Below are 14,439 nucleotides of genomic sequence, written 5' to 3' on the forward strand. Positions count from 1 at the left end.
GGTGAGGGAGTGCATGCGGGAGAGGATGAGGGAGTGCGGATGAGAGGGGCTGCGTGCCAGGAGGACACGCGGCCATGAGGGTGTGCAGGACGCGGAGACGAGGACAGGCGACTGCGAGGGTGTGCGGGACCGGGAGATGACAAAGCCACACCGCCCTCGCTCTCGCCCCGCCCCGCTGCCCGCCGCCGGCCCCGGGGCCGGGCTCCGCCGCCTGTGCCCGCCCCGTCCCTCCTTCCCCGCTCCCCGCCGCCGGGACTTCCCTTCGCGCTCTATTCAGCGGTGCCGCGCCGCTAGCCGGGCATGTCCCGCAGCCGGGCTGCGCCCAGCGCCCGGCTCCTGTAACGCCTCCGCCCGCGGGCGAGGCAGGGCCAGGGGGCCATGGGGGGCTCCTGAGGGAGCGGGGAGCGGAGCGCCCGGCCCGCGCCGCCACCATGGAGCCGCCGCCGCCGCCGCCCGGCGCCCCCAGCGCCGCCGAGCCCGCCGGCTGCCCCAGGGACACCGACCGCCAGCTGCGCCTCCGCCTCTGCGTCCTCAACGAGATCCTCAGCACCGAGCGCGACTACGTGGGGACCCTCCGCTTCCTGCAGTCGGTGAGTGGCGCCGCGGGGCCGGGGAGCGCCCTCGGGGGCACGGCGGGGCCGGGCGGACGGCCCGAGCGGCTCCTCCCGGCGCGCCGGGGGCTGCGAGGGCGGCGGGGCGCAAGTTGTGGAAGTGCCCGCGCCCGGGTCCGCCCCGCCGAGAGGGAGTTTCTGCTGGAGAGGCCCGGGGTCGGGGCCGCCTGGCAGCGCGGGGCCGGCCGAGCTGCGGTTCTCTCGCCCCCGGCCCCCGGGGTGGCAGTAACGGAGCCAGGAGTAGGTCTGCTCTCAGAATGCCTCGGCCCTTTGGTTGTTGTTCAGAAGTTGCTTTTACACGCGCTTGGAAAATATACCCTTACTGTCAGTTGTTTATAAATAAATATTGTACATATATCTTTGTTTAATGGTAAACGCAAATTTGTGATTGTGCTGGGTACACACCCTGTGCATGTGGAAACAATTATACCTGCCTCTGAAATTATTCACGGGCTAGTTCAGAAGAAAAAATCCATCTGGATATTTCCATTTTCCTATGTAGATTCTAAATGTGGAATTCATCTGTGTACCGCCACACTCCTGCAAATAACTAGAAGAGGCTGTAGTAAATGTTACTAGATAACATATATATATGTATATAAAAAGGAAGAAACTAGTGATCACACAGAGATCAAGAATCAAAGCAAAGGAAGTCTCTGCAGAGATTTCTAAAAGGGCAGAAATTCTTTCTGGTGTTTTTCTAGATAAAGACTAAACTCTGGTTTCATCTAAAAGCACTTAGACCCTGGGCTCCCTTTGACCTGTCCTTCTGGCAAGATTTTTGTTAGTTTGTTTTTTAAAATCAGTTTGTCTTCAGTGTTTTTCAGATTCACCAAAGTGGCAAACTGTCTAGCATAAAAGATAAATTACAAGGATGTGGTTGCTTTATGAACTAGTCTCTACTTGAACCCTCCTTTTCTCTCTCCAGTAATTGAACTCTGAGCCTTTAATTTGAGTTTTCCAACTGAAGTGCCAGTTAGCTTCATTTAGAACTGTGGTTCTGTCCCAGTGTTAGGAGGTTTTCTTCTAAGATGCAGAAGAGCCCCACCCTGCAGACAAAACAAAACCAAAATCCCTCAGAAAATTCCTCTGTCCTAAGTACTGAATTTGAGATTTTGTTAGCTGCAGGCTAGAATGTAGATTCAATCTACATGTATTTTTAATTCTGGTTCTTACAGCTAAATGTATTCACAGTGTTAGCTAAATGTGTTTTTCATGTATTAAAAAAAACAAAACAGGTCTTTTATTTATTTGTATTCGTTAACTTGGCAGTTTCCATTAGTGAGTAATATGCCCTAGGTAATGGCAGAAGATCCTCATGGAGCGCACTCGCTGAGGTCTTGGCTGGCCCTGCTGGCAGTTAGAGCCCTTCTGAGGCACTTTGCCACCAGGTGCAGAGTGGCTATAGTATTGTCTTGTGGTGTTGATCTGGAAGTGCGGCTTTACCCCCCTACAGAATTTGTGTTTTAGTCATTATGTTTGAGTCAAGCACTGAGGGATAGGATCTCTCTTATCTCTGGGACTTAGTTTAGAGCAGCATTCATACACAGCTTAACTTTGTGCACATGTCAAATATTCATGTGCTGTCCTAAATAATGTCAGTTTCTTCAGTCATTGACCTACATCTGATGGACCGAATCTCTGTACAACTGCTTTCTTATAGCTGAATGTTGTTAGCCCCAAGGGAAGGTGAATGAAGATCTACTGCAGCATGGGAGGGTAAAAGGAGCAGTAGTGGGATGAAATTTTTAAAAACAAAATTTGGAGTGTGAAATATTTTCTGCATAAATTAGTGGATGGCCATAACTTAATCCTTCTAAAAAGATAGCCCACAGGAAAGAATTCTACCCCCCCTCCCACTCTGGACAGCCGACACAACGTGCAAGGATAACATCATCTATATAATCACTGGGATTAGATGCAGTTATAGGCCAGAAGTTTTGCTTTAGGACACTGATGAAAGTATTGCTGTAGCCCTGGGACTCTGTATTCTCAGCTGTGCTTGGCCACACAGGAGGCCACCTGACTCCTGTTTTTTGGCTCTCCTGAGCATGCTGACATCACTGCTCAGGAGCCATCCCTCCTGCCCCCTGGATCTCTGTTTCCCTAGCTCATATTCTGTGTGGGCAGCACCTACCCAGTGCAAAATAAACATACCCTGTTATACTACCTGGGATAATGTACCAGGTTAACGCTCCAGTGTGACTGGCAAGGTTAGTTGTTTTGTGCTTTGTGTGAATTGTACTGAAATGGTTTGTACTCCATATGATCCAGGTGTAATTTTGGCTGCACTGAAAGACTGCTGTTTTGTGCAGGAGAACTGCAGTACCCTGATCTTCTGGAAACTTGTTCCTGTCAAAAAGGAGATGAGACAGATGTGGGGTATGGGTTCTTTTGCATAAGAAACATCAATAGCTTAGGCTAAGTAAAGGAAGGCTGAAGCTCATATCTTTTATCGTCATAATGAATTTCCCCCAAGTAGGCTGGGACAGCTGTGCTTATGTGAGGCAATCTGTGCTCTTGGTTAAATATTTGCTATTGAAGCCCTAGTCCTCATTAAGTGTTCTCAATAAACAATGTTTTAAAAAGCAAACAGCTAAATTCTATGGGTGTATTCACAGCACTGAAGTTGCTTGCTAGCAGCAGCTTCCTGTGTTCCCTGGTAATGTACAAGAATCTCTTAAGTATTTAGAATCTTGTATGTATTTAATACTATGCCTTTGCAAATGGATCAAAATAACCTCAGTTTACTTACAGTATTTTAATCTGTTTTAGGAGATGAACATGTTTAAGGAAAGGTTTCCTTTTTCTTTTCTTTTTCTATGTTTAGAAATGTTTTCCCACTAACATGCAGGGGAAAATAGGTTCATTATTAACATAAGGACTCAGCCCTTATTTGCGTTACCTAAAAGATTCTGGTCCATCTTTTGCTTTCATAAATTAATAAAGTGAGTATCTAAAGTTTAATATAAAGTAAAATTAAAGCTATAATTAAATAAAGTGATAGAATATGGAGTTCTGTTTTCTAACTCTTCTACCAGCTCACAGCTGATGACCTGAAATTACCGATTTAGTTACGAATATACACACACAATATTGTGTCCCATTTTATTTGCCATTTTGTTAGGCAGGGATGGTATTATTGCTAATTATGGAATTATTCTTGAGGAAATGTTGTGTAACTCAGGAGTATTAATAGACAATACTGCAGTTATGCAGCTGTGTTACTGGCTGCACTAGTAAAGGCTCTTTACACAGCCAAACTTCTTAAGCATCAGGGAGAACTCATGGAGCAGATAGAAATGTACTGCTGCTAACATCATTAAAGAACTACTGATCGCAGAAGCAGCAAAGTGGAACATCGTCAGATCCTTATGGAACTTTAGTAAAAGTTTCAGGAGTAAGATAAACTTCAAAGGCATAAAGACAGATAATTCTGTTCTAAGTCTGTGGTGTCATCATAAACCATAAGGATTTTCAGTCTCCAAGCTTTAAGATGCAGTTCATCCTTTGGCCTTTTTAAACTCTGTATCGTATACAGAAATGTTCATATTGTCCTATGTAATTTTATAAATACTTCTTTTTTGTGTGATGGAATCACACCAGGTGATAATTTAGTTTGAGTGACCTGCTGGGTAAATGCCAGCATCTGTCTGTGGCGTGCAGTCCCGTGCGGCAGTGTGGGGCTGCCAGCACTGCTGAGTGCAGTGTCTGCAGGGTGCAGCCCTCAGGCTTAGTCAGGCTCTAGGTGGCTGTTCTTGCTTGGAATGTCAGTTGGTACAGGGAAGTCATGCACAGTTTGTTGGGGAAAGAAAGGTTGTGGTGTGTTTGACTGTTGCATGGTCATTCCACAGAAACACAGTCAAATCTGACTCTAATATTTCAGTAATTAAAGACCAGCTTTCAAGTAAGGAGACACAAGAGCCCTGAGCAATTTCAGACATACTCATTGACCATCATTCTAAAAACAGATTAAATAGTGGATGCACAGCAATTGGCAGTCAGGTTTGTAAAAGGTTTTTTTTACCATTTTCTAGATATAATCATGAATTACATGTGAAAGTGTTGGAGCAGTACTTATCCAGTACACTGGGTTGCAGTGGTAGGTATTTTGTTGCATCACATTTTCCCCCACATTCATTTATTTCACCCAACATTCAACTCAAACCTGCACATACAGCTCCCGCAGCTTAGGTAATTGCAAATATATAAAGCCAAATTGTTCTCTACATTGTATATATATGTCTCTTTCATCTTTCCAGAGACAAACCACCAACTTGTAAATTTTAATGTCAGAATGACAGGATGTACTTTTAGCTTGAGCAATTGCTGTTTGTTCTGTGCAGGCGTGAAAACAGTAGGAAAGGTGACTTGTTACCAGATAGGTATCAAATTGGATAAGTAATTGTAACAATACTATTTTTAAGTTTTAGTGTCATGCATTCCTTTATTTTTGTTTGAAAACTAGAAGTCCTCTTCAATCCTATCCATTGTATAAATGTTACATTACGACGTGTGCCATCAGATAAATTAGCCCACATCCTACAGACTCAAAATATTTATGTTTTGCTCCTCTTTCTTGCTTGCTTTGTAGGTGTAATTGATCTGTCTGAGTTTTGCACTCCACCCATCTTGAAACATGATAAGCATCACAGGCTTCGTTTGGTCTTTCTCCCCCCCCCCCCCCCCCCCCCCCTTCCCTTTCTATTTCACAATCTAGTTTGCATCCAAGATGAGGCTCTGGTGCTCTAACAGAGTAGCAAACAGACCATTTGTCTCAGCTGTGAGCTGTGGTTTCCTGTCCTACCCTGTTCTCTGCCTGTTCACCCTCAGTAGATACAGATAAACGCTGATTCTGGAAGGCAACCATATGGTTTGGGTAATGGTGCTCCTTTATTAGGAGACAGCTAAAAGAGCATTCAGGGGAGAGGAAGGAGATGGGAAAGGAAATTGTTTGGAAGTGATCTAAATTACCTTTGCTGATCTGTTATTTTGGGTCAGTTGGTCACCTACAGCTAGTTGTTAGAACTGCAAAAGATGTTCTCTTTAGTTTTAAAGTCACAGAGCTTTTTTTTTTAAGTCTGGTTCCTGATGTATGTAAATTGAGGAAGATCACGGATTTAATTTTAAATTACACGTTTGTAGCCCTTCTGGTAGTAAAGCACGAATTGAAGATAGAACATTAGCAAAACAATAATGCTTCTGAGTTTTTACTGGCTTTTGAGGTTGGCAATTCCACTAGTAGAGTTCTCTATTTAGGCCAAGTGTAGTGCAAAATCAGCGACTAAAGGCTGAAATGCAAATAGATTAAAAGGTTCTTTTGCCCCAGATACAAAGAAAGAAAGTGAAGAAAACAGTCTGGATGTAGAAAGATGAAGCAAAAGTGGGACACTGAAAAGCAAAACAAAGCAAAGAGAAAACTCTGAAAATATTTATTCATCTGAGCCTGTGGTCTAGAGAGCCCAGTTTACAGCCATGGGTCTAAGATCAGGGCTGGAGGATCCAGAATACCCAGGTTCTCTCCTGCTCTGAGCTTTATGAGCTTAGTGTGCCACTTTGAAAATAGTGTGCTGAGCCCATGCCTTTTGCAGTCAGGCTTTACAAATCAGTTACATAGGAGGGTTTTTTTTTTTTGTGAAAGAAGGTGTTTATTCTTTTTGCACTCTCACAGAATTTCCATGGTGAGAAAGTATTAATAAATCCCCTGTGTAGTTTCACCAGTTTACTGCCATAGAGGTGAGAAACTAATTTTTCTTTGCTTCCCTTAACTCCAGCTTGGTGTGCATCTTTTTACCCTTTATCTCAGACCTACTTTGGTCCTGTTACATCGTTTGGAATGAGGTGTCTGACCTCTTTCTGGCTCTGCATCTCTCCCTCCTCTTGGTTGCTGTGCTGTGATCAATCAGCCCTTTTGCTGTTCGTCCCTCCCTCTCATCTCAGGCATGCCAGTTGCTGTTTGAACATGTGCCATGATCTCTGAGGGAGGAGGGAGTGCTTGGCTGCCCTGGGCTTTCCCAGAGCCACGCTGGTGCCTCTGCAACAAAACTCTCCTGCGATAGCACTGTGGGAGCTGAGGGAAGGGAGGAACAAAGACCCTGGGCCCTGGTAGGAAAGGGCACACAGATCAAAAAGTGAACCAAGCATCGCAGACAGCAGAGTATTAGAGTTGCTTGGTACACAGCTGGATGCATGTTTGATTTTACAACATTTTCAGCTGATATTTGCAGGAAGCAGACTGATACCCATTATGGGAAACTTGTTTGTCCCTAAATGTAGGAAGCAAAAAAGTTTAAAAGCTTTGATAATTTTCCACTCCTTACATCACACAGTATTTCTGCCATAGTCAGGAGCACTGGTTTGCAGGGGGGAAAAATGTAATTCTTCAATTTCACATTGTATCATGGAATCGTGGAAAGTAGCCTTGGAGAGAATCTTGACAAACCATCCCATCATGTTCTAAAATGGAAAGATCTTCATTTCTGATGGTTTATCCTGGTGTTTAGATGTTGTTAGTATTAGAGATGTCTTTTTAATGCCTAACATAATGTCTAATCTTTTTAGTGCTCTTTTTTCTTTTGCATCAATCCCTTAAATATTTCAAGAATGTTTTCACATTTTGCTTCAGATTATGCTAAATTGTCAAATTGTTTTGTTTTCTTTCTCAAAAACTATTTAATTTTACCTCTGATAATTCCTGTGCTGTTATCTGGATTGTCTCATCTATTTGTGTCCTGAACTCTAGTGCCCAAAACACCAGGTGCAAGGCACTCCCAAGGCTTTAGCAGTACCAAGTGAGGCAGTGGATTGCTTACAGGTTTTGTACAGTATACAGAGTGTTATTGTGACAGGAGAGAAAGGTTTGTCTGAGTTTGTACCTGAATTTGGGAGCAACTCATTGCTTATACCAGTGACTGGGACTAGGTGTCAGCATAAAGCATTTATGGGAGCAGTCAGGTATTCCTGGGGGGTGCCCTGGAAGTGCAGCACTGAACCCTCCCGAGGAGTAGAGGGTGATGTGTTTGCAGGCCAGCTTTCCTGTGTGCACATCCTGGCACTCCCAGAGGCACCCAGCACAGAGGGTTTCTGAGGCTTGAAAAAGCAGGATCTCCCAAGCACATTGGGAGATCCTGCCTTTGGGCACCCAGATGAGTCTGGGACAGATTAAGCTTTCAAGAAATTACTTATTTCTGTTGCCTGCTTATTGTTTGCTTCAGGCACTTAAAAGAAAATATAAAGGGACTGTATGAATTTCTGTCTTCTTTCCAGCTATAGAATTCCTTTTCTGTTTTTGTCTCCCTAATGGATTTCCAGCCTGCAATGGTAAAGGCCTTGCACAGTTGTAGTGTGGTTTGGGATGTAAATGGTGATGTATCTTTTGGTTTTGATGATGCTTGAAATTCCTGCACAAATGGCAGCCTTCCTGGTTACCAGGAGTGAGTACAGCTAGTGACAAAAAATGACTTGAAATAGGCAACCATGTCGTTTCTCAGTTGGTTACAAAGACTTCTTGTGGAACAATGCAGTTGTTGCAAAGCCATCTCATCTAGACTGAACACTACCTTTGACTGCTTTTCCCTTCTGTGCCACAAATTGAGGCTTGGACTGGGGATTGCACCAACAACATGCCTGAGATCTCACCAGAGGGTTGGATTTAAACACTGCCGCAGATGAAGAGTCCTGCTTAATTACCAGTCAGGCACGATTAAAGCTTTCACACTACCTCTGCAGGTGCGATTGAGCTAAGCTGTAGCAGACGTAGAGAACTGCAGGGGATCTGTACTGGGACAGAACCTCAGGGTGGCTGTCTGGTTAGAACACCTGACTTCTGCATGTCACCTTCACCCTCTATAGGTGCCATTTGTGTGAAGAGACATTGGCTCCCTTTGAACTGCAGCTCTCAAGAGCAGAATAAGAGAAAACAGCTCTGTGATGAGAAAAGAGTTTCTTCACCCTTCCTAATGAGTCTTCTTCCTTGCTTGCACAGCTGAGTGCCATATGTCAGGCCAGGAGACACTGAGTGCCCAAAGCTGAATGTTGCTCTGATAGGCCGCTTCAAGCCTAGGGACAGAAAGGCTGAATTTACTGTTCTGGCATTGTTGAGGCTCGTCTTAGGCCTGTCTGCCCTTTCACCCAGTGCTATCAGCGCAAGAACTTGTTGCAAACCAGCTGGCAATGACACTTCCTACAGTTCTGGAAACAGTGACAATTTTATGTATCCTGTATCTTTGAGTTGCAGAGAGGGCCACAGATTTCTGAATCCTGGTTATTTAGAAGTTGGTATGAGATGATGTGACTCTGGAACTGAGTTACAGGAACATCTAGGTTCACGTGAGGATACTGGGTCATTCTCAGTATTCTCAGCTATTCCCATTGCTGAAATTATTTTTATGGAAGCATATCAGCCATACAAATAATACCTTGTTGCAGTTAATCTGATGTCTCATGACTCATGGAGTAAATTTTGTGACCATTCTTAACCTTTCATTTTGTACTTCTGGTTTTGCTGTGGTCATTTCTTGTGCCAACAGGTTAATTTATTGGTTCCCAAACCTCTTTGCTTATCTAAAATGAGGACACTTTTTTTTTTTTTTAAACAAGTGCAGTTGTTTAGTCCTTAAAAAAATCTTCATAGACTAGTCTTAATTTATGTGGCTCAGTAATACACTTTCAAATAAAAAAAAAAAAAAGAAGGAGCAAACAATCTGATAGGCAGAGTGCTGTTTATATATTCCCTGTGGATTTATCAGTTGTTAAGTTACCACTAGCTAAGGGATAGGACCAACATTTCCAGGGCTCCTGCCTCAAGCATGTGGTAGGAACTGTTTCACTGTATGTTTTGGGTGTGGACCTTGATGTGATCTGGCCAGGAGTCTGGCTTGCATATATCAGGCTGCTGGTGTAGTTGTGAACCAGAGCCTGCTGCCAGTGACACCAAACCCACATCCTTTCTGCTGACATGTCTTGGCCTAGGGTGTCAGAATGAGCAAATGCTGATGCCTGAGAGGCACACTGCTTGCCCCTTCCCTGAAAACACCTTCTGCAGAGAGGTTGCTACAGTCCTTTGCACCAGTGCCACTGACTGCTGAGCTTGCCACCAAGGAGTGATGCTTATCTTTGGGATCTGAGCAATTTAGCAAGAAAAGCTTTAAACCCATGAATCTCATTTTACTGGATGTCTTCCAGATGTTTACTACCTTTGTGCACGACAAAATGGGCTTAGATTTAAAAAACAGCCTAACAAAATCATCCATACCCTCTTACACCTTCTTTTGTCTACACTAAATTACATTAGTGATAACATTTCTGTCTTGAAAGTTTTGCCTGCTCATGCTTCTGGCATCCTAGCATGGTTTGGGTAATTTGGAGCAACCTGTCATGGGATACATGAGGGAAATACTTGTCAGGAAAGAGGGGAAAACATAAGAGGTTGCATTCAGGGATTTTTTTGGATGCTGAGGAAGCTGACAATGAGAGGAGTTCCCTGATATTCAAAGTGTGTGTGTCACTGGTGGAGGGCCTTGCTTAGGTGGCAGACTCTCGATAAGAACTCACTAAAATGCAAATTCTTATCTCGGATAGGTGGGTGGGTTTCAGCTACATAGCAAGTCTCTGATCCCATGGGACTTTCTGTCTTATCTGGCAACTGCTTTGAATGTCTCCTCACAGGGAGCCTTGGCTGTTAACCTCATCACTAGGTGGCTAAAGAAGCCCCTTCCATTTTGTATGAAGGGGCAGTAAGAGAAGGCTGTGAAAGTTTTTAGGACTCTCAAACCTGATTCTTAAATAGCATCCATGTTGTTGTGAAAAAAATGAACAAGCTTAATGTAGGTATACATGAGTAGGCTGTGTGCTATTTAATATGTAGGTCACAGAGGAGAAGGCATGGACGCAAAAGTTTATCTGTGTTATTAGACCTGGTCAGTGGTTAATGCCCTGTATTGTTAAACAAGAGACTTAGGCTACATATGTAGTAAACAAACCAGCACCAGGCTTTACTCTTTGGCCCTGTGGCCAGCTGGCATGATCTGGTCCTGTCTTGTAGCTGAACTCCAGTCTCCAAGCAGCATGGCTGCATTCGGACTGCCTGCTGGGAATGGTGCTTGGCCTGCCCCAGCTGGCACCATGCCTGACAATTGTCTGGGAGAGTGCTCGTAGGCCCCGCCTGGGCATGCCAGAAACGTTCTCCCGGTTTTCTCTCAGAACTGCAAGGCTCAGGCGCATGTCCCGGCCCTGTGGGCTCACCAGTGGAGGCATGGCCTAGGTCCCACCCCAGGCTCTTAGTGCTAAAGCGGGATTCTGGTAGATTGGAACTCACACCCAGACCCAGGGCTCGCATTTCCCTGAGGGTGCTGATGTGGATGGTGTTACTTCTGATGCTTTGTTATTATGTGAAAGTTCTAGGTGCCAGGTCAGAAATGCTAGAAACCTGTTTTATCAGCCTTCCTTAGATTTTTGCCATTACTGACTCTTGCCATCATTACTTGGGATCTTTTATTATGTTTAATCTGTGGAGGAGGAGACAGAAAGGAAATACAATTTGAATGGCTGTCAACTACTTCAGGACAGTGTGAAAAGGAACTGGATGGTAATTACCTCATTCACTGCCAACATTGACAGTTGTCAGCTGGGATACTGTTGACTGAAGGTACTTTGGTCCTTCATATGAAGGGTGCTTGATCATTTCTCTTTTATTTACTTCCTTTTTTATTGAAGAAAATAAAAGACTTCAAATGATAATCACTGGACACTTGCATATAATTTTTTAGCTCATATCCCAAATGATAATCACTGGACACTTGCATATAATTTTTTAGCTCATATCCCTCTGGGTGCTGGAGGTGCTGTTTGTTGTATTACTGAAACTGTGCTCAGAAATCAGTTCAGATGTGAAGCAGCTGTTTGTGAGGAGAGGGTGTTGACAAGACAATACGGACAGAACAGTGGGGGAAGTTTTCCAAAGAGCTGCAGAAGTGCATTTGCTTTGAGCACTGGTTTGTCAGAGGCATGATCCCTCAACAGAAATGAGAAATGCGTATTGGGGAGACACTTTTCACAGAGTTTATCTCCTTTGTTGGCTCTTAAAAATGTATGGTGGAAACTACCACTGTTACAAATACACGTCCCATCCTCTGTGCTGGCACAAGTCATCTGTTCACACAAGGAGAATGTGTTCTGAAGACTTGTCACTAAATAAGTAATGGTTTTCCGGCTATGTGGACCAAAGACAGTGTTTTCAGGAGGTATAGTTGAAAAGTGAGATTCACCAATTAAGTTATTAATACCAAAGTACCATGGGAGTTTTTAACCTGGTCATTAAATGGTAGAGAGGACGTGAAATACAGTGCATTGAGTGTTGCAGTACCTGTTTTGCTTTTTACTGAGTAGGCCTTCAGCTTTGCCAGCACTGAACTCCCAGGGTTGTGCTGAATTCAGTCCTCTGCCTATGACATTGCCTCCCGTGTTCTTGCTTGCTACTGCTTTCCTTTCCAATGATTGCAAAGCCTTTGTGCAAGGACAGAGAATCTTACTGTAGACAGCTTTTTTCACTTCTGTGCATTCATCCTTCAACACTTAGAAGAAGCATTTGCCAGAATAACTGCACTTAGAAGTTAGGAAACAAGAGCAAAGAGCATTTATAAAGAAAATTGGACCACTGAATTGAAAGTATAGACCAGGCTTTTGAACTATACACAATTGGAAGGAGTATTGGTTTTAGATAAATGGAAGGAGTCAAAAAGAAGCACAGATCAGTACTTCTGTATTGAAGTTAATACTTCCGTGGTTAGAATGGGTCACTAAGACATATGACATCCTTACATAATCTTTCGCTATTCACTGGCTATGGTGGTTCTCTGAAAAAATCAGCTGTGGACAGTTCCTGTTGTTATAAATTAACACTTATGCACAGTTATTATTACTTTGCTTTGATTTTTGTTGTTGGTTTGGGTTGGGTTCTTTATATGTTTGCCAAATGTGGCAGTTATGCAGTGAGCAAAACAGTCCCTGAAGAAATGTGTTTTCCTCTTTTTGACTGTTAAGCAAGCCTTTCTTTCTCTAAGTGTGCTTGGCTTCATCTTGATTTTTGGCATGGTGGACAGATCAAACTGATGAAACTTGCTTGTGGAGTGACCTGTTGGTGAAGGGTGCTGGAAGTTTTCTGCAGTTATACCAAGTAGCAGAGGAAAATCAAAAAAGAAGGAATATGTGGAATGATACTCCGTTTTGCATGATGTCTGGCAGAGGGCCTTCTGGGAATTCTGCTACCTCCACAGACATCATCCTGAGGGGTGCAGAAGCCAGGAGGAGCTGGGAAAGCTCAGCCTGTTCTAGCAGGTGCCTGTCACCTTGCAGTATCAGCACCTTCTGCTTGTAGAGTGTGAACCATGAACAGCAAGGTACATCTGGTATTTCCGCTGTGACCTCTATTGAAAAATAGCTAATATGCATCTTGACATGAAATAAAGCTAGAAGGAACAGCCAGGCTCTTAGTGGGCTTTGTCTGTTATACTGTGCATGCACTGTGTCATAAGAGATCCTTTTGCACAATACAGGCCATCTTTCTTAAGCAGTTGCACAAGAAAAGCCACAATATTTGGACAGTAAAGTATGAATCAAAATTTTTACAGGACACAACCAGAGGAACTGAAATTTGCAAACAGCAAGCAAGAATTAAATTGCAGTGGCAGCAGTTACCATGTCCAGGTGGTGCGCGGAGGCAAGGCTGCATGACATCAGTTCTCTTTTAATGTGGCTCTGGGTGAGCTGCTGGGGCAGCATGGTATCAAAAACCAGCTCAATCTGGTGGAAAGAAACTTTACAGACTATTTCACTTAAAGAAGAAGAAAGTTTTGTTGTGAAGTGCATTAAGAATAAAGATACTGGTTCATGCAGCACTTTTTTTGGCTGGATCTTCTCAAAATGGAGCACCAGTATTTATCAGATGGAGAAACTGAGGTGCAGAAAGGCAAAATGAGTTGTACAAAGGATGCCAATGAAGTAACTAGCAGAGCCTTGTCTCCATTTCTTACCTCCTTTAGGAGAAAAAGTTGAGCAAAAGATGTCACATAAACGATGTGAATTTTTTTGTGAAATACTGCAACAAGAATGTTCAGTCTTCTGACATCCAGCTGACACATCCTTGGCAGTTAGCACTGGACGAATTGGTGGTCTTAGCTCAATTCCAGGAGGACTGTTAGGCATAACCAGAGGCAGTCTCTGTGCACAAAGAATCCATGGGGATTGGAGGCATTAACAATTTTCCCACTGGGACAACCTCTGCTGGATGCAGGAGACTGTGCTGGGAGAGTCTTCCTGCCAAAGTGTTCCTGTGTGAACGTAAGGTGTAGAATGTAAGTCTTGGTCCTTCAGGAGCTGCCATCAGCACATTCCCAATACTCTCAGAGAGTAGTAAAAATGTAAACAGAGAAGCTATGTTAGGTCTCAGAATTGCTCAGTGGCAGTTGTCTGAACAGTTGTGCTCATGCTAAAATCTCGGCAAGTCCAGTGTCCAAACATTTGGACATCTGGTTTCATACTTGCCTAGTCTGTTTCTGTGCTAGCTGCTGAAACACATCCTTCTCAACACTATGCAGAAGTACTTTTTAAAGCAGTAAAGCCTGAGTTCTGCAATCAAGCACACATTGAGCACAAAGGCTTTAAAAGACAGAAACGAAGTGAAAATGTCCGTGGTTTGAATGTACTGCTGTACAGTGATTTGAATGCCCCTGCATTCACTAGAAAAAAATAGTCTGATAAAGCAAGGTAAAACTGTCTAATGCCAAGCTGAATCCAAGGTGAAATTTTGAAAAAGATGTTACAGAAGTCAATA

The 14,439-nt window shown here is 43.7% G+C and overlaps 1 protein-coding gene across 2 annotated transcripts in view; it reads left to right on the plus strand.

The window, feature by feature from the left end:
* Positions 1-222: 222 nt before the first annotated feature.
* PREX1 (phosphatidylinositol-3,4,5-trisphosphate dependent Rac exchange factor 1) overlaps positions 223-14,439 on the plus strand; it is a 121,676-nt gene continuing 107,459 nt past the window's right edge. For both annotated transcript variants that reach the window (XM_038158585.1, XM_038158586.1), the window contains exon 1: positions 223-590. In XM_038158585.1, coding sequence (XP_038014513.1) covers positions 432-590 — 159 coding nt within the window. In that variant the 5' untranslated portion in view covers positions 223-431. The remainder of the gene's footprint in view (positions 591-14,439) is intronic.

Source organism: Motacilla alba, chromosome 20, assembly GCF_015832195.1.
Source record: "Motacilla alba alba isolate MOTALB_02 chromosome 20, Motacilla_alba_V1.0_pri, whole genome shotgun sequence".
Lineage (NCBI taxonomy): Eukaryota > Metazoa > Chordata > Aves > Passeriformes > Motacillidae > Motacilla > Motacilla alba.